Source organism: Actinia tenebrosa, unplaced genomic scaffold (assembly GCF_029948245.1).
Source record: "Actinia tenebrosa isolate PJP-AT-01 unplaced genomic scaffold, QUT_ActTen_1.0 PGA_scaffold13__45_contigs__length_12533684, whole genome shotgun sequence".
NCBI lineage: Eukaryota > Metazoa > Cnidaria > Anthozoa > Actiniaria > Actiniidae > Actinia > Actinia tenebrosa.
In genome coordinates, this window is record NW_028292573.1 from 10,208,564 (window position 1) to 10,227,186 (window position 18,623).

At 38.5% G+C, this 18,623-nt stretch overlaps 2 protein-coding genes across 2 annotated transcripts; one reads left to right on the forward strand and one right to left on the reverse strand.

Moving 5' to 3' along the window:
* The first annotated feature begins 636 nt into the window (after positions 1 to 636).
* Positions 637 to 4,870, forward strand: LOC116295359 (uncharacterized). The gene is made up of 5 exons (XM_031703156.2): positions 637 to 841; positions 1,131 to 1,274; positions 1,611 to 1,883; positions 3,536 to 3,679; positions 4,455 to 4,870. The coding sequence occupies exons 1-5, from the start codon at positions 736 to 738 to the stop codon at positions 4,727 to 4,729; spliced, it is 942 nt and encodes a 313-aa protein (XP_031559016.2). The 5' UTR covers positions 637 to 735; the 3' UTR covers positions 4,730 to 4,870.
* Positions 4,871 to 5,852: 982 nt separating this feature from the next.
* LOC148911818 (hypoxia-inducible factor 1-alpha inhibitor-like) lies at positions 5,853 to 14,695 on the reverse strand. The gene is made up of 8 exons (XM_031703150.2): positions 14,560 to 14,695; positions 11,587 to 11,792; positions 10,961 to 11,227; positions 10,108 to 10,299; positions 8,861 to 8,956; positions 8,312 to 8,448; positions 7,784 to 8,012; positions 5,853 to 7,279 (listed from the first exon to the last, which is right to left on the reverse strand). Exons 1-8 carry the CDS (start codon positions 14,675 to 14,677, stop codon positions 7,220 to 7,222), a joined length of 1,305 nt encoding a protein of 434 aa, XP_031559010.1. The 5' UTR covers positions 14,678 to 14,695; the 3' UTR covers positions 5,853 to 7,219.
* Positions 14,696 to 18,623: the final 3,928 nt, after the last annotated feature.

An 18,623-nucleotide genomic window follows, 5' to 3' on the forward strand; every position in this document is an offset into this window, starting at 1 on the left:
GGAAGAAGGCAGGAAACAAAACGGGTAGGTGGAATGAAGGGAGGGAGGGAGGGAGGGAGGGAGGGAGGGAGGGAGGGAGGGAGGGAGGGAGGACGGACGGACGGAACGAAGGAAGGAAGAAAGGGAGGGAGGGAGGGAGGAAGGAAGGAAGAAAGAAAGAAAGAAGAAAGGAAGAAAGGAAGAAAAAAAGAATGAATGAATGAATGAATGAAAGAAAAAATATTCGTTAATCAGCTGAATACTCGATTTTACGATTTTCCAATCGTTAAGAAGCACTTACGGAAATAATTTCGGCGGACGATCTGCTAACTATAATTCACTTCACATCCTCTCACTGCACTCTGAACAATTGTCTGGCTCAATTATTGTTGATTTAAGTGATTGAGTCATCCACTACCCTAGTGGTCATCCAATGGTTCAGTAACCCTAAACCACTTCAAATAATTAAGATCCTTACCATCGACTTTATTTACACTCATGACAGAACCGCTCTGGGATAATTTACTCAAAACGCGAAAAATTTCGGGTCTAAAACACTACGATCAATAACCTGATTTATTTTTACTCCTTTCGAAATTTTAGTCTTTAATGGACTTTATAATTTACGAAGAATTCCTTATATTAAGGCGAGTAAAGGGTTTTCGGCCTCACTTTCCTTGTGAGTCGTCGAAAAGGAAACTAAGACGCCAGTGATTCCAATCGAAGTTAGAACTGCCGGCAGACATCTTAGTAAAGATGACGAATTTTAAAATTCTGGTGGTAGTATTGCTGCTGGTCTTTGTTTTTACTCCTGAGAACGCGAACGGATGGAGACGAAGACGACGACGACGCAGTGTTACAGGTTAGTGGGACCGAGTGATGCACTATAGACCCCTTGCGCTGCATGAGTCCCGAGAGAAAGGATAAGAAAAGACAGCCTATTGTTTTGTCCCCCAAAACAATTCCTCTATTCCTCTAGAAATTAATGCAAGTGTTTATCAGGGGGGTTATTGATATGCCGTTTTGATCGCATAAGTTTTGGTTCGTAACGATAATTTCTCTATTCGTTAGAATCATCATCAATCATAACGATTATCATCATTCTAATTTCTGTAGTTGTTGTTGTTATTAACTTGTCTTCTCTTTTATAGTTATTAGAGGCCCACCAGGACCTCCGGGACCTCGAGGACATACAGGACCACGGGGATACCCCGGCCCACGGGGACGAACAGGAGCCCGGGGATACCCAGGCTCGAGAGGCTACCGGGGATTCACTGGAAGTCCTGGCCTTAGAGGTAATTCCATGGGATCTCTGGCATTACTCTTCCTCACAGCCTTCCCCATTCCTCTATCTGTGTTGGAAGTTCAGATATCCCGTCAATTGTCTGCAGTAAAAATATTTTTAGTTTTGCGGAGGGTCAGACGTAATATTTGGAAGGAACGCATCCACAGTTTTTTTTTTGAAAAGAACCATGATCAAAGTGCAGTGGCCACTATTTTTGTCAAAGCCCATTACGATTTTCCTAGTCTGCCTCTCTCTCTCGCACCGCAAAAAAAAAACAAAAAAAAAACAGTACACCAACTGAAACAGCTTTATTAATTCTTTATTTTGTTGATATTTTCCCCCCAAGGTGCTCCCGGTTTAAGAGGTTTCCCAGGCAAACCCGGAGCCATCGGAAAACTATCCTGCTCCTCCCGCCCGTCCACCTCATCAAGCTTCGTGAGATGCCCCTTCTTTGACCACCAAGTTGTCTCCTGTTCGTGCCGTTCGTTCAAATCAAACTGCACCACGAGCTACTCCATCTCTGGACGGACCTGTAGATGTACCTGCGCGCTTGCCAGACCCATAGCCCTTTGCTGCAGGCTTCTTGGAAGGCCGATATACGGGACAGCAAAGCCACAATAAATAGACAATAAATAACAGCATAATAAAAAGTAAAACCTTCATGATATACAACCAAGAAATATCCTCGACTATTTAGTCTAAATCAATATGTAATTTATTGGGGTAAAATAAATAAAACAGAATGAACATCAATTGTCGACCAATTATTTTGCCTTGATTTTCCGAATAAAGAATTTATTAGCAATTTAATAATTTTTTAATTCCTTAATCAAAAAATGTTGAACGCACAAGTCCACGGTTGCGCATGCGCCGACAGGCACTTAGGTGTCCTTAGAAATGAACGGCTCTATTTTGATTAGGATCTTTCAAGTGTCCTATCGACTGAATTAAAAGCTACATCCTGTCAGACTTTATTAGTTTTGCGTGCTTTATAACGTACGAATTCATATAGGGTCCTGTCAGTTGTTTGATAGTTTGCGTAACATGCGTGTTTGCTTTTCTAGCTAAAAATCAACATGAGTAATGAAGTGACAAACGATGAGATTTTAGACTTTGGAAGACGTGAAGCTAGAAAAACGAAAGTGCTCACCAGACATTAGAGACCTTTAGCACGACGTTCGTGCTAGGTATCGCAAGTCTCAAACAGCATTTCAACGTTTTCCGTCAAATTTTCGACATTTAACAAGGCGTCATTACCAAGTTGTTGCTGGAAGATCCGCCATATTGAATTTCATTGAGAAAGAGTTTTTCTCTTTCTGACTGAGAGCCTGTTTCTGGGCCTGATTCCTAGCGGTTTGAGGTAAACGGTAAACCTGATGCTAAAGGTATCTATTCTCCAAGCCCAATACCTTCGATCATAGCATAGTGCACAATCACTTGCGGGATCTGAAATATTTCATCATTAGAGGCATGAGGTTTTTTTCATTTTTCTGCTCGCAGCCCATTATCGCCTAATTCACTCCGGACACAAAAATCCTCATTAGTGGATGACTTTACGAGCTGCGCTTTACTGGCAGCTTACAATCATGAGTTAACTATTGCATAAGTATACAGATACAACTGTGGATTCGTCAGATGTATTTGAATTCATGGGCCGTATAGGGGGCGAATCTAGTCGGAAGATTGTTTGAATTAAAGAGGGACTTTAAAATATGGAGTTTTCATTTTGATTGCTTTTATCATTCAGTGATATTACCAGTAGTCCTAAACCACTTTCAATTTAGATAACCCATTAGATTTATTTGCTAACAATTTTCTTCCATTACGGATCGGCTCTGAATGAACTTCGTTATTAAACGTGAAAAAGTTCGAGTAAAAACCAAAATCGATCAACACATTTACCTTGGCTGTTTACTGACCAGTAAATTACTGCACGTCGGTCCTTCGCCTTTTAATGGCCCGCCTAATGGTCAAGGCAAACTTTTCTCGGCTTATATTTTATAAATGAGAGTGGATAGATTTTTTCCTCACTTTTTTGCCAATTCCAGTGAAAGAAAGACACTAAGAGCTCTACATATAGTCTTTGGCTCGATATAAGGTGATTTTAGAATTAAGATGACGAATTTCAAGATTTTTGTGGGGATGGTGTTTCTGGTGTTCATCTTTTCGCCTGAAGACTTTGGAGCGCACGGTAAGTGTACTAATCCAATGACTATTGCTTTGATACAACATTTACAGGTTGTTACTAAACTTTTTTTTTGTATATTTCAGGTACAAGGGGGCCACCAGGTCCTCGTGGGCCCCCCGGATATCGCGGTTCCCGGGGTTTACCAGGTCTCCAAGGACTACGGGGACTACGAGGATTGAAAGGGGCAAGAGGACACGTGGGATTGACAGGACGTCCTGGTTCTAGAGGTGAGATTGGTATCTATGCTAGGACAAGGCTTTGAGATGATATTGCATGCTGCTGCTGCTGCTGCTACTGTTCAGTGTTAACCTTTCTGTCGTCATTATAGACTTTCGCAAAGTCCGACGCCCTTTGTTGCGCAAAAAAAAAAAAAAATCGCTCGGCTGCAAACAAGAGAGGGCGACTCTGGGCAAGTCTGTCGTAATTGTTGCTTTTGCTGTTATCATTACTTTAGGCCCGTTTATAAGGTCGATTTTTGCGGCGATATGTGAAAATATTATTTTTTCTTCTTCTTATGCTTCTAAAGAAACATTTGCCAGGCAATCTTGGTGTCCGGAATAAAACTTCACATGTTAATCCGGCTTTTTCCATACTTGAGTTCGACCAAATAGCCGCAAAAATCGCACCTCGAATCGCTGCAAAATTGCCGTTGTAGACAGGCTTTTAGTTCTGTCGCTGCTGTTTTATATTGTCCATGTCGTCGTACTTGTTGCTTCTATTGTTACTGTTTTTAATGCTGTTGCTACTGCTGACTACTATGATTGAGTTTTTTATACATTATCAAAGTTGTGCATCTTTAACTCTTTGAAAAACACACTCGTGCGAATTAATATCTATAAATTGAACTTAATAGCGCATGATTTATACTGACTAATAGATATACATAAATGCGGAATATGTGTTATTCTTTCTTAGACTTCGATTCACAAAATAATTGCCATTTCATGCAAAAGATTTGTTTATTTACGTCAGTTTTCTAACATCAATATATTTCTTTAACAGGTCTTCGTGGTGACAGTGGCATACCCGGGACGCCTGGTCCCCTCCAGAAGCTAAAATGTGGTTTTTATAAATCCCATTCGAACATCAAGTACTCCAGCTTCGTCAGATGTCCTTTCCTGGATCACTTGATTCTGTCGTGTTCTTGTTGGTCCCCTAGTAGCAACTGCTCTGAACAGTATTCTATTAAGGGGAATTTGTGTAGCTGTGTGTGTAAAAGGGCGCGTGCTACTGCTGTGTGCTGTAGAGTCGCAACGAAAAATATGGGAAAGAAGTAGAATTTAAAAAGAGAGTGAAAAAATTCTAATTCTCAGCAAGACATAAAATACAGTTGGTTAAAGTGCGAAAGACCGACTTGAAACTTGGAATACCTTTAGTCAGTTACGCGAAAGCTAATAAACTAATAAACGTTGAGAAAAGGAGTAAGAAGAATGTATATTTTGATCTTATCCAACATGACTGCAATAACATGATATTACTGCTAAAAAAGCTTTCAAAATAACTAATTCATAGGTTTGAAATTCGTCCAAAAAGTAAAGGTGATCGGTTGTCGGTTTTCAAAATGACCCCTCAGGGCCGTAACCAGGGGGGAGCATAAGGTGCACGTGCACCCCCCATAAAAGCTTAAGGTCCGCTCATCCATCCCCCTTTTTTTTCTTTTCTTTTTTCCTTTTTTTTGTTTTGTTTTAGTTTTGCAAATTATTGCCTGTGCACCTCCCTGCAAGATCCCTAGTTACGCCACTGAGTTGGTAATAATAAAAAAAACGATCAACGGTTTGATTTTATTCGATGTGCAACCTCCCTGTAAAAGTTCTGGTTACGGCCCTGCCCCTAAAAGGTACGCATAAATTACGAAAGAGCTGTTGAAGCCATGTTAAATTTCAGCCCCTAAAATGTACGACCATGCATATATGATGAAAAATAATTATGCTGGTATCGTTTAATCGGTGATTGGACAACATTTTCCGTTCTTTTTTCCGATGGTAAAGAGAAAAAAATTATACTAGTGTCATTTTTCAGTGAGTTATCCGCGTTCTTGAATGGCGACGAAACATGAGATTATAACACTGAGTCGTATTACCTTAGAGACCTCTTGTAGCAATAAACTCCTGTTCAATCTATATAAGACATGCGTAATAGGTAAATTACGAGCATTGTATGAAACGACTGAAGAAGAGGGTCAATGGGCCTTTCACAACTTCAAGTCGCGTAAAAAATGAGTGGCAGCTCAACTAGAAACCGTGGAAAGCTGTTTCGGCCTGTATTGGGCCTCGTCAGCACGGTGCATCTAGTGTGCTGGTAGAATCCCACGAAAAAGTAGTAACATGAGAGATAAGCTGTGTGAGATGGGCTGGGAAATCAATTTCAATTTATAGAGAACCAGGCATTGAACCATTTTATTTGAATTTACTTATTTATTTATTCATCCGAATACATTATTTACATTTTTATGCTACAGACAATTTGCATTTTTTGCTGTCTAGAGTCGTTTACCGAACTATCAATCTGTCGTTTTCCTAAAGCACAACTGAAAAAGTATAGAATGCTTGGTTTGATGAGCATTAAACTACAGTGTTTCTGTGAGCAGCGCTTATGGTAGACCGGCCGGTACACGATGAAGTACTATAGTCAATGCACACTCAGCAGCAATATTCTACGAACCACTTTATATAACTCTCATTTCTTGCTTCTTTTGCTAAGTTCAAGTTAAGTTAACTTGGGAGTAATGATTTCCCGCAAGCCATCCATATACGACCAAGAAGTTCAGACATCGTTCTCGGATTTCCGTACGAATGTACTGACTTTTAAACAAATTATTTACTTGATTTGCTTAGTTAGCTTTCTAGCGAGAGAGCAGAAATAAGAGAGGGAAACTTCTTAATACCGCGCGCGCCATGTATTCCCGGGTGGGCTATTTTTAGTAACCGGATGCAGTTTAAATTTCGCCTTACCCTACTCCCGTGCGTCATCATATTGCGCGCGTGAAAAACAAGACTTAAAGTTTCTACGAAAATAAATTTGGGAAACTATATTATATATTCTATCCGTTGTTACGTACTTTTCATTACTTCTGCCACCAGGGAATCGTACGTTTGTGTTATTTTGTTACTACTTTGTTGAAATTAAGTTTTACTTATTTTGCATGACCTCATTTTAGACCCTTTAGGCTTGGGCTCAATGCTTTTACATTCGACCAAGAGTCATTCTCTTCAATAGAAATATAAATTTTTTATGATCATCTATTTTAGTCCGGATCTATAGACTCCTTCCAGCAAATTCCAAAGCAGCTTAATATGGAAGACCATACAATAAATTTCAATTTGAGACTTGCGCTAAGAGATTACGTGACCCTACCACCTTAAACCAAGCTCTTTAGTTTACAAGAACCCCAGAAAATGAAATCACCTCGATATTAATAGAAAGGTGAAGCTAAGTTTCAGGTCATGGTTAAATTGAATATTTATTGAGTTTCGTACGGGGAGATGTGCTGAATGGAAAATAGTGTCACGTGATCTTTCAGTTCGAGCCCACGATTCTCAACAGCAAAAAAATATCTTGTTTTTCTCCAAATAGAGCTGCTCTTGCAATATGCTAGTGGTCTTTATTTATCAATGAATTTTCTCAAGGGCTACTGGCAATTATAGCAATAATACTCAAGGGAATGACATTTGGTCTAAAATTGAATACCTTAAGCACAAGCCAAAAAGCTCCATTTAGAGCAATAGATATTGGAGTTAACATTAGTCCTGTGTGTTTGATTCCTTGAATTAACTTGCGTCCAAGAAATCAAAACGTCCTGATAAGATTTCTTTCAAGATTCTTCGAACCTAAGAATACAAAATCAAGTTAGTTCAGTTGTACCGCACAAAAATAATTGAAAATATTTAAAATCACCATCATCTTGAAAGGTAGCCGTGCTTTTGCATCAAAGCGAGACGAACGGTGAGCTTGCAATGATAGAGACATGTGAATAATTGTCTAAGGTGTTAAAAAAAGGTCTCTATCATTGCAAGGTCACCGTTAGTCTCGCTTCGATGCAAAGGCATGGCTACCTTTCAAGATGGCACAGGGAACTGTGAAGGGGACTATTGGGGTACATGACAAATGTATTTTTAAATGGTAAACAAAAACATCGTATACTTGAATTAGTTTCTTTAACATTTCCAGGATCCTGTTGTGCCATGCGTTTTGTGGAATCACTTAAAACCGCTGCCCGGTTACCTCGGTTCGCGCCCTCTGATTGGCTAGCGCTATGACAACAACAAAAACGGCCAAGGAACACGAGCGCTTAGTTAATTTCGTTAATATTTTCAGTAATTCTTCGTTTTTACCTTTTCATGGTCTCTTGTGTTCTCATGAATAATACTTTCAATCTCTCTCTTTAATGCCAGTTCCTGGGTCGGCGTTATCTCTATTTTCTTTGGGAGTTCTTTTTCTGTCAGTGTGTCTTTCTCTTCGGCTGTTTGTTCACTGTCACTACTAGATAACGCAGACGTCGATGTTTGGTTGCCTAAAGTTTGGTTCTTTGGATCAAACCAAAAGTTTAACGACACAGTCATGCTGAAACAATAAGGCATAGATTTAATTTGCATGCAAACTTAACTATATAGAACAGATGTCGAATGACTGTGACAAACATGCCGACGTGCACGTGACATTGTACGTGACGTTGCTGTATCCTGGTAGACATACCGCGCGCTGTCATTTGTTTGCTCTATTTGATCGTGGATAAGCAGGAAACTCTCGCGCTGTGATTGGTTCAATTATGTCGTCAATCCCATATATACCATGCAAGAGTAGCCTGTACCACAGACATTTGTCATTCATATTTTATAGTGGAACTCGTTTTGAATGCTTACCTGTTGTGTTCACTTTCTACATAGTGCCACCAGTATGTTGGGATGTACAGCACATCTCGAGGTCCAACGACGGCTTCTAGACCTTCAATCTCTTTGAACTTTGGAAATCTTTCAAAATCAGGTTCGTCAAAATTTACCTATGAAAAAGTTACGATCTTGCAGCTTTTAAGGTGCTGACACACAGTGCAACATTGCATGCAACATTGCACGCAACAGGAATGCTGCATCGTGTGTCTACCTCAAACTTGTTGCACGCAACGTCGCATGCAACAAATCTGAAGTTGAATCGCGCTCTCCTCTTACAACATTGCGCGCAACAAATTTCTTCATGTGAACATTTCCAGCCAATCAGCCAAATTTATAACTGCTGACCAAATATCTTAACATAGCAGGCTGACACAAGCGATGTTGCGTGATTTTGTTGCAATGTGTGTCACCCCGATTCCAATTCGTTGCTTGCAATGTTGCGTGCAATGTTGCACCGTGTGTCAGCACCTTTAGTTCATTCATGGAATTAATGATGATCATGGGATAATTACATCAATGTACCTGTGACTGTCTGTCATGTGGGTGTCCCACTGGGTAAGGATACAGACATCTGAAGTATTCTGGACTAAAAAGGATGACGCGTTTAAGACCTGCAATCTTAGAATCATAAAAGATAGGATAAGCTAAAGTATATAATAATACAAGTACCAAGCACAAAGTCTTTCCACCTCATTATCTGTTTAAAATGGTGGTTAAACACTGACCACCACCATGTGCTGTCAGTAAGAAAACATTATATTGAAAGCTTGCTCCGGCTCATGCAACTCTTACGCTACCATCGTGTTCTCCCAACTATCCGCGTGCAACTTCAATAGATTTACGCACGCTAAGCATTGACCATTGCTTAATTAAAAGCTTGCTCTCAACTGATGAACATTCTGCATGAGACAAGAAATGACGTCAAGTAAAACCTAGTAGGGACTTTAAGATTTGCAAAATCTGCGACGGCGACGTCAACCGTAAGTTTAAATTACTTCACTTTGGGGTTTCGCGTCTTTAAAATCTGTCTTCCCTGTGGATGAGTTGACTTTACTGACAATGTTTTGAATGAAATCTCCAATGAACAGAACCCCAAAGAGAAAATTATTTACACTTCCGGTTGACGTTGCCGTCGTCGATTTTGCAAATCTTAAAGTCCCTAGTAATAGGGTAATACGACGTGTTACGGGCAGAACTGAGAACACAAGTACAAGGCGGTTTAATCTAACAGGGAACTAAGTTGCCTAAATTCCAAATGATGATGGAGCGCAAGTTCCTAATAATTTCTGTTGTACCTGAAGGAAAAATCCGAAAGATCTATTAGTCATTTCCAGATTGAGGAAAAAACTGGGGCTCGAGTTGGCATTGCAGTGCATTATGGGATTCTTAGGGGTTATATTTCTCTTGTGTGAGTAGAAGCCTTGTAGGGGACTTCGTGTCCCATAGACCCCTTGCACGTCAAAACAACTCGATTTGGAGGACAATTGAATGGAAACCTATTGTTATGACATGAGAATTGGAAACCTATTGTTATGTCCTCCAAATTGACCTGCAATCCGACGTGCTGCAAGGAATCTATTGTTGTATCGCTTGCACTACGTGGAGAATTGTCAAATAAATAATCTTAAATTAATTAAAATAAATTTTAAATAGTCCCACAATGCGTTGCAATGCCAACTCGACCCAGTCTTTTACTCAACCTCGAATGGCAAACAATGGCAATAAATCTGGTGCAGAATTGTAAAAAAAAAAGCGCACGCATTCTTTACCTGTACAAAGAAGTTTTCCAGTACATCATAGTGAGTAGGAGTGACAACATCAGTCATACCAATCAGTAATAAATTAATCACTTTATCTCCCCAGCCAAGTCTTGTCACGATATCCAACAACCAGGGATAGTCAAACGAGTTGATATCTTCTACTAACGACTTGCTCACACCTTCTATGATGTACAGCGGGGACTAAAAGATAAGAAAACAGCAGAGTGCATGTCATATATCCGTGAAAACGTTTGTAAGAAGCTGCACAAATTTGCACAAATATTAGTAAGTTCAGTAGACCTCAGTAGACCGTAGACCTACAAAACTTTGCACTAATTTGCACAATTTTGTTGATTAACTTTTTCACGGATATAAGGGATGCACTCTATAACAATCCATAGTCAAACTTCTATTAGTCATAATCGAGGTTCAGCGGGGAAAATGGGTGCCCTGTCCTGGCCGTGTCCTGACTTAGACGCGGTCCAGGGGTTTTTTTTTAAGGTTCGATAAAAATTTGAAGAGGTCATACAACTCTGCTACCACGCTTTCAACGATACTTCTATGTTGTTATTGGTGTTGTTGTTGTTGTTGCTTTTGCTGTTGTTGTTTCGCTGTTTTTGTTTGTTTGTTTTTTGTTTTTTGTTGTTGCGAGGCTCCAAACTAGCTTTACCCTGGTTACTAAAACAAGAGGGCCTGTTGTTGTTGTTGTTGTTACTGCTGCTGTTGTTGTTGTTTCGTTGTTATTGTTCGCTTTTTTGTTTGTTGTTCCAAACTAGCTTTACCCTGGTTACTAAAACAAGATGCCCGAGTAGAGATTACCCAGAGTATAGTAGTCCAGTCGTTTTCTTTTAATTTGATTTACCTGGAAATACGAGAGTGTTCCATTGTTCGATTTCTGTAAATCCTTCACCAACTCCATAAACTCATGGAAATAAGTGATCATCTTCTTATGGGGTGGTTTCCAATCCTCGTACCGGTCAATCATCTTGTCCTCGTCGAAGTAAAGGAAGCGCCTTTGCTTCGAGATGTACGCGATGTGGCCTTTATCACGGAGATTTTCATCCAGGTAATCTAAATCCCACTTGTAAGCTGAACTGGCGAAAGAACAGTTTTCTAGGATCACTGGAAGCTGTGAATTCAAAAGAACAGGGGCTAATTTCAGGAGCAACGTTGTTTTTATTGTGGAGCAGGATGGGGGTACAAAACAGCTAATAATAATAATAATAATGATGATGATAAATAATGATGATAATCGCTTTGAGCAAGAGACCATCTTTGAAGCTTTATTTAACGAACGTTAACGAGATGCTGGTTTACAAAGTTCTTCCAAGAGAATATTCTCTTGGTTCTTCCAAATGATGTTAATTTTGATAATGATAATGATCATACAATGAGCTTTAATTTCTGAGGTTATACGGAATAGTAGAATATACGGAACAGTATATTAACCTATAAATAAGAGCTGTAAGCTGCTTCACGTCAACTCACCCCGTTATCAATCATTTTCATGGCCTCTGGTTCAAAGCAGTTCATTCTTGGCAGTTTCTTAACTGGGAATGTATAAACCCCTTGAAAGCGAGGATCCACGGGAAACTGTCTGTCTTCGTGGTTTGCGCACTGTTCATGACTTGATGAACAGAGATGTTCTGGATAATACTTTTCCTTTGTGTGAAGACTTGGTGAATCATAACATGCTAGCAACAACAGCAACAAAAAACCTTCAAATTTTATCGATACCCTCAAACGACCTCTGAGCTGATCAAAGTCAGGGCAAGGCTAACTCACAGATCAAACCCTCAAACAACCTCTGAGCTGATCAAAGTCAGGGAATGACTAACTCACAGATTGAATCCTGAAACAACCTCTGGGCTGATCTAATTCAGGTCATGGCTAATTCACAGATTGAACCCTGAAACAACCTCTGCGCTGATCTCAGTCAGGACACGGCTGACTCACAGATCAAACACTGAAACAACCTCTGGGCTGATCTAGCCGTCAGGGCATGGCTAACTCACAGATTGAACCCTGAAAGAACCTCTGAGCTGATCAAAATTAAGGCACGGCTTACCCATAGATCGCATTGGAATTCAGCTTGTTAGGTTTTGAGGATAGAGAAAAAACGCAGGTCCCGAAAAAAACCTTTGGCAGTGAGAGACCTAACAAACTCATTTAACGTGTGATGCGAATCCGAGGAATCTCTATTGAGCTAGCAAACACCCATCATTAAACGAACACTCAGCTAGTTACAAGGTCCCGAAATTTTCTTCCTATATAATTACTGTAAAACAAACCTGTATTCAGCGGACACCTCGTTTATCAAACATTAGGCAAGATCCCAAATGTCCACAAATATTAGAGGCATTACTGTATACTGAGATTTGGAAAGCTATGATCGAGCATTTTAAAATTTGATGTTCAAGTACGTCACTTCTTTCACATTAACCAGCCAGTCACTAGGAAATTCTTGCAATATTTGGGCTACCTTTGGGTGGATTTGGCGGGAATTTTTGCGCCAAAACGTGTGTGCTCTGCCGTCTGGTGCTCTCGCTACGCTATTAGCCAATCAACGAACACCTAGTTCCAGGTGTTTTTCTCGATTAGTATTAAATTATACCGCTCGAAAATAAAGAAAGTAAGACTCATCCGTGGTAAGATCCACCAAATATCTTTTAGAAATAGCAAATTTTGTCGTCGTTGGTGGAAAATATGAGTTCATTTTGATAGAAAAAAATACTTGGCATTTTTAATTGTGACAGACAATGCAATGCGCGCCTATATTCCAAATCACCTGATGGACGATTGTCTTTATAACAGGCATTTTTTCTAGAAGCTGTCCAGATCTTTGGTCAGCAAGCTCATGGGCTTTAAGGGGCACTTAGATCAAAAAAGGCCCCAATTTTTCAAAGTTCGAATAATTGAAGTATTTGAGAATAATTTGACATTTTCGCCTGGGAGCCACTTGCAGTTGAGAAATTTTGGGTTAAATGACGTCATTTACTCACAATTTATATGCTGCATAAAATTGATAATTTTTATCCGACACATTTTACTGTGAAGAAAATATGTTGCTTGGCTACGATTGGTGCCATATAGATACGTTTGATTAAATTTTAAGCCATTTCCAATTTTTATCCATTTTCATCCAAGTGCCCCTTTAACGCCGTACCATTTAAGTCAGACAGATCGATTACTCGGCGAGTGAGATTTTCTGTTTGACAATCATCAAGTTATTTATTGGATTAATATGATTCATTTTGAACTATTATCGACTTATTTTTAAGATGCTTCTTCCAGAGTTTATGAGCGTCATTCATTAGTAAATTAATATAAAGCAATTGAACAATTTCATAGTGAGAAAGTAAAACATTTCTCCGTGTGCGATCAAGCTGAGTGTCAAACTCCGGAAAACACTTTATAATGTCTTAATCAAGAAGATTGATTGTCATTTCCATCGATAATTAATGTTATTGAATACTGGAATGTTCATACAGATTATTCAATTAGTATTTGTTTTAGGCCCCCGCATCTCGTTGCATAGTTTTTATAGAGGTTCAATACTGTCAAATGTTCTGAAACAAGAGCGATAATCTGCAAATAATCTTCCTCTTCCTCCCCCTCCCCCCCCCCCCCCCCCCCCCCTCCTGGCCTTCCTAGGACAAGGCTTTAGTGGGGAGGCCTTGTCAGCTTCGTTACCGTAGCTGATAATGAGTGTTTAGGGAAGCCATCGAAAGACTTGTTTTGCATGTCTCGTAATGGACCTGGGGAATGTCACCTTTGAAGATTTTCACGCGGTCTTCTGGGCTTTATAACTAGATTGTTACAAAAAAAGTAGATTTTGAAATATTTTTTTTGGTTCCTATTTTTAAAACAAGAGTAGTGTAGCGGGATTGCCCCTCGCTTCTCACCTCTCACCATGTGAGTACATTTTATTAAGTCTCTCCCCTGACTTTACCGCTATTCTCTGGGTATTCTTGATATTTCTGCCCTCCGCAAATCCTATCTATGAGTTAGCTATGCCCTGATGTAGAATAACCCAAAGGTGGTTCTTGGGCATCAGGTTGCAATCATTATTACTTTCTAATTATTAATAATAATATCGTAATTCCATGACATTTAGATCTGATAGAATATAAGCCAGCCATTTTCGCTACCAGAAGGATATAACTCTTATAGCCTGGTCGGTAGTAGCCCATGCTATGGATCAAATCCACTTGGGCGTATTGTTTTGTCCATTTCAGACCACGTGTCATTCTCTTGGGAATAAGATTCTTTATCTGAGTCTTATCCATATTCGTGTGTCTTCATGTGTAACCGATAAACAAAGAAATAATACTCTAGGGAATGACACGTGGTCTGAAATGGAAAAACAGTGGATTCCGTCTATCAGAAGGCAGTATTGATGATAGATCGCTAGTTGGATTTGACTCAGTAAAATGAAATAGAATCAGATCACAGACTTACCAAGATTGCTGTCGCGGTGACTACATGTTTTCTCTGTCGCTGCCGTTATTGTCGGAAGGTACAGAAACAAGAATAGCGCAAGATACATAGCCAACTGGAGAGGAGCCAATATGGCCATAAATCTTAGGAAGTTTTGAAGACCACTCAAGGCTAGTGAGATCGGAAGTCTTGAGAGCTGAAAGCATTTTAGAATCGATTTGGTTAATTGATCAGCTCTAGATTTTTTTTTGATCAGCTCTAGATAATAGATGGGGGGTTTTATGGAATAAAAAAGTGAAACATGGCAAAAACGGAGATAGAATACATGTATTGTGTGGAAAATATGGTAAAAATAAGAGATGGAAGAGGGACAGAGAGAGATATCAATATACAATGGAGAAAAAGAGAAACAAATAAATAAATAAATAAATGAAATAAATAAGAAAAAATGTTAAGAACGTAACGTTATCGCCCTAAAACAACGGAAAAAGATAAAGGCAGGAACTGAAGGATAAAAGGGAGAGAGAAAGCAAATGAATGGATAAACAAAAAGAGGAAAAACGAACCAAGAGAAGGAGTAACAAGGATAATTGGCAACAACAATAGCAAATATCAGAAAGAATAACAGCAAAATCAAAAACAATGCAAGCGGCATGCATTAGACAAGAAAACGATTAACAAATGAATAAACGACAAAGAAAGAATAAGAGGAACTCACCAAATAGATGATTTACACTGAAGAAATAATCTCCAGAAGTTAAAGCAAACAAAATATGAAACCTTAAATTACGAAAAGAATTCTACAGATAAATTCGTTCTCGACTCTCGAATGAAGAAGTTTGAATTTCAAAAGTGGACCGTGCCACTGACATTCATCCAAGTGAAGCAGCTAACTTAATTTCCTTTATGGGCCTCGTGAATCATGTCCTCCTACGCCTCCTTACCGAGATGCAATCGATCTGGTCGGCTTGAATTTTGATCTATTTACGTGTTTGAGGTTATTCGTGGAGTGTCTTAATCAATTTAGCGATAAAACCATGGATCATTTGATGCGACCTCTTGAGGCCTAAGTCAAGCAAACTGAGACTCGGGGCTTTAAAAATCTTGACATAAAAGCGAATCATTATCGTATACCCGCCACTTTATCTTTTATTCTTTTCCGAGTTTAATCGGTAGATATGGATCAAATTGTAAGGAAGGCGGGATACAAACCATCATATCGTGTCATTTCTAGACTAATAAATGCATTATTCGGTCTAGTAGCGTGCATGTGCGCAAAACGTTCTCTACGTTTCCAGATAACGGGACAGCTCTTTCGGTAAATAAGCCGCAAAAGGAAGGATAAAGGAAATGGAGAAAATATCCCTCTTCAACTTTTTGTTTTAAAAATCTGCTTGTTATGGCCGCGTACCGTGCAAATATGGAAGTTACCAGAATGTTCTTAGTGAATTATTTGGCAACAAGTCATCATCATCCAAATTACGGGCATCGATCGCTTCGTAATTATCACAGAAGAAAAAATATCTAGTTAAACTTACCGTAAAATTAGGAGGAAAACAACCTGTTTGATGCCTTGAAAAGGAAAAATGAATCTCTAGTACTAGTAAATGAAACTCTTCATTTTTTGATTCCTTTTTTTTTTCTAATCGAATCTTCATATTTCTTAATAAGACTTTTGGCGGGAAACAGACGCGTGCGCCGCTCCATGCTAAGATTTTTGAGGGTAGTTTACGCGAATCAAAATGCTGTGCATTTTGTAAACCTTTTACTTAACAATTATTCTTTTTTTTCTTCTCTAATTTTAAATCTTATACCGAACCTCGATACAACCTCTTGGTTGATCAAAGACAGGACACGACTAATACTCTAGTTTTGAGTTCTCTTTGCTCAGCATTAGTCTCGGTAGTGTGTAATTATAATATTCAGCTATTCGACCAAAACCCGTCGCATTTTAATCAACTCATGTTGTTCCCTAGTAACTACATTCCTTACTATACAATGGTCCCTAATAAAAAAAAGAACACATTTGTACACAATCAAGGCTAAGACTGAGCAAAGGCGAACTCGAAACGGGAGTATTCACAGATATAATTGAAATATAGCTTGTTATTTTAAATTTTGCGAAGGGAGGAAAATCGGAGAAGCAGCATGGAGAAAAAACCCTCGAATCGAAGGGAGGGACCATAGTTACCAGCTGCGCATGCGCTAATAAACTCGAACACGTCGAACCCGAGACCCTCGTGTACCCGGTTTTCATGCGTTCTTTATATAGTATAAATTATCATACAAATATTTCTCTTAACTTTTCTGTACACTATTAAAGGCAGGTCTTTCCTTCTAGCCTCGTAGCTTCTATAATACAACCCACAGAAACGTCTTTTAGTGGAAGTGGTATATTCAGTTTCTTGCCTGATATCTAGCTTTTAGGTTATTCTAGTGATCGATTTGATTCTATCATCGATTCTAAAGATTACCAAAGCAGCACGCTTCCCCGAACCTTAGGGAGCTTAGAGAACAAATTCCAGATTAAAAGACCATTTCTTAGATCGATTACTTGATTATTTGACCTTCCTGTCTATCCAAATCACTCAAGAACACCTATTTTTATTCAAATTTCATAAGTGAATTAGAATCGATGGGAAAACAAAGGCGGAGTAGAAGCGATTTATCGATAATTAGACGTCAAGGTTCTGATATATATATTCACTCTAAATTGAATAGCGGAAATCGCAAGCTTCTAGTATATGTCAGCGAGAATCAAAAAATTCCGAATTTCTTTCGCGAATGAAGTTATTTGTTTTGATATAAACAAAGCAATTAAGAATATATTCATTGGAGGTGATTGCGGCACGTGTCCTAGACGATTTTAATCTACAAACTATACTGAAAACAGTAAATGAGGCACCATTTTACATTAATTTTGACTAAAAATAATCTGACAAACACAATGTTGATATTTTATTTTCACTACTATTCCGTACAATAATCTTTAATTCAAGAAGGATAAATATTTTCCTTATGAAGTTTATCTAACATGGCCCGAACGAACTTCTCGTGTGCAATTTCAATTATTTTGTTTCAATTCTACATTTGAAATATTCTTCTTTTTTTCTTCAATTTTTTTAAATGTTCGTCATATATTTTCTTTACGTTTTTCTCTGTTTTACTAGGAAGTTTTCGGTGGTTTTTAAAAGCAAATCATCCAAGTATGTGTAAAAATAACTATTATTGTTTTCTTTGCTGTTTTCTCTGCTACTTTTCTTCTTTTCAATCTTCTTTTTACGGTTTATTAGCGTGCCTAGTTTAAAGATGTTTAGCTAGAATTTAAAAGAACCAGGAACTTAAGAGACAGGTGAACAGTATATTGAATTAGAATAAGCGCTACTAAAAGCAGTTAATCCATAAATAACATTGATACTGGGCACAATATAAGAAAAAAGCAAACAATAACAATAAATTTAAATACTACAGAAAAAATTTTTTTTCCTCAGACTCCTAGACATGATTTATTCCAAATAAAATTGTTCAAAAATCGAAGGGTATTCTTAAATGGAACCATATCGCCTAAAGATATGGCCGGCGATATCAAAAGGTTTTTGGACAGCTAGGTAGTAGCCTTAAATAGACGGAAGAATTCACTCATTCGGCGTTTTCAAAAAAACAGTACTTCCACGGCCCTAAATATTTTTTCGTGATTTTATTGCACTAGATTAAGGCTCTTCCGCCTTCCTAAAAGAAAATTGATATATTGATTTCTAGTTTTCTTCAATTCATACTCAGTAATATCAACAATCAAGGGCACTAAGATATAAATGAAATGTAAATACAACTCTCGATTCGTACTTCGAGTTTTGCCATTTTAGAGTTGTTTAATCTAAAAAATATACATTTTATTTCGGCGTAATCTGTTTTATTCAGTGAAAAATGAATTTGTATTGGATATTTATTAATGTATTTAATATTTATGAAAAATGTTCTAGAATAATTAAGTGTGATTGGGCATTATTAAGGTCCTATTGAAGGTGCGTAATGAATGGTATCGATCTCCGTCTCTTTCAAGCATTTATCAGTACGTAAATAAAGCG

Coding starts and splice junctions, on each gene's coding strand:
- LOC116295359 (XM_031703156.2), top strand. CDS start 736: ATGACGAATTTTAAAATTCTGGTGGTAGTATTGCTGCTGGTCTTTGTT. Junction 842..1,130: donor ACGACGACGCAGTGTTACAG/GTTAGTGGGACC, acceptor TCTCTTTTATAG/TTATTAGAGGCCCACCAGGA. Junction 1,884..3,535: donor CGGGACAGCAAAGCCACAAT/AAATAGACAATA, acceptor TGTATATTTCAG/GTACAAGGGGGCCACCAGGT.
- LOC148911818 (XM_031703150.2), bottom strand. CDS start 14,677: ATGGCCATATTGGCTCCTCTCCAGTTGGCTATGTATCTTGCGCTATTC. Junction 8,957..10,107: donor TGGAAAACTTCTTTGTACAG/GTAAAGAATGCG, acceptor TATGATTCTAAG/ATTGCAGGTCTTAAACGCGT. Junction 8,013..8,311: donor GTAGAAAGTGAACACAACAG/GTAAGCATTCAA, acceptor TTATTGTTTCAG/CATGACTGTGTCGTTAAACT.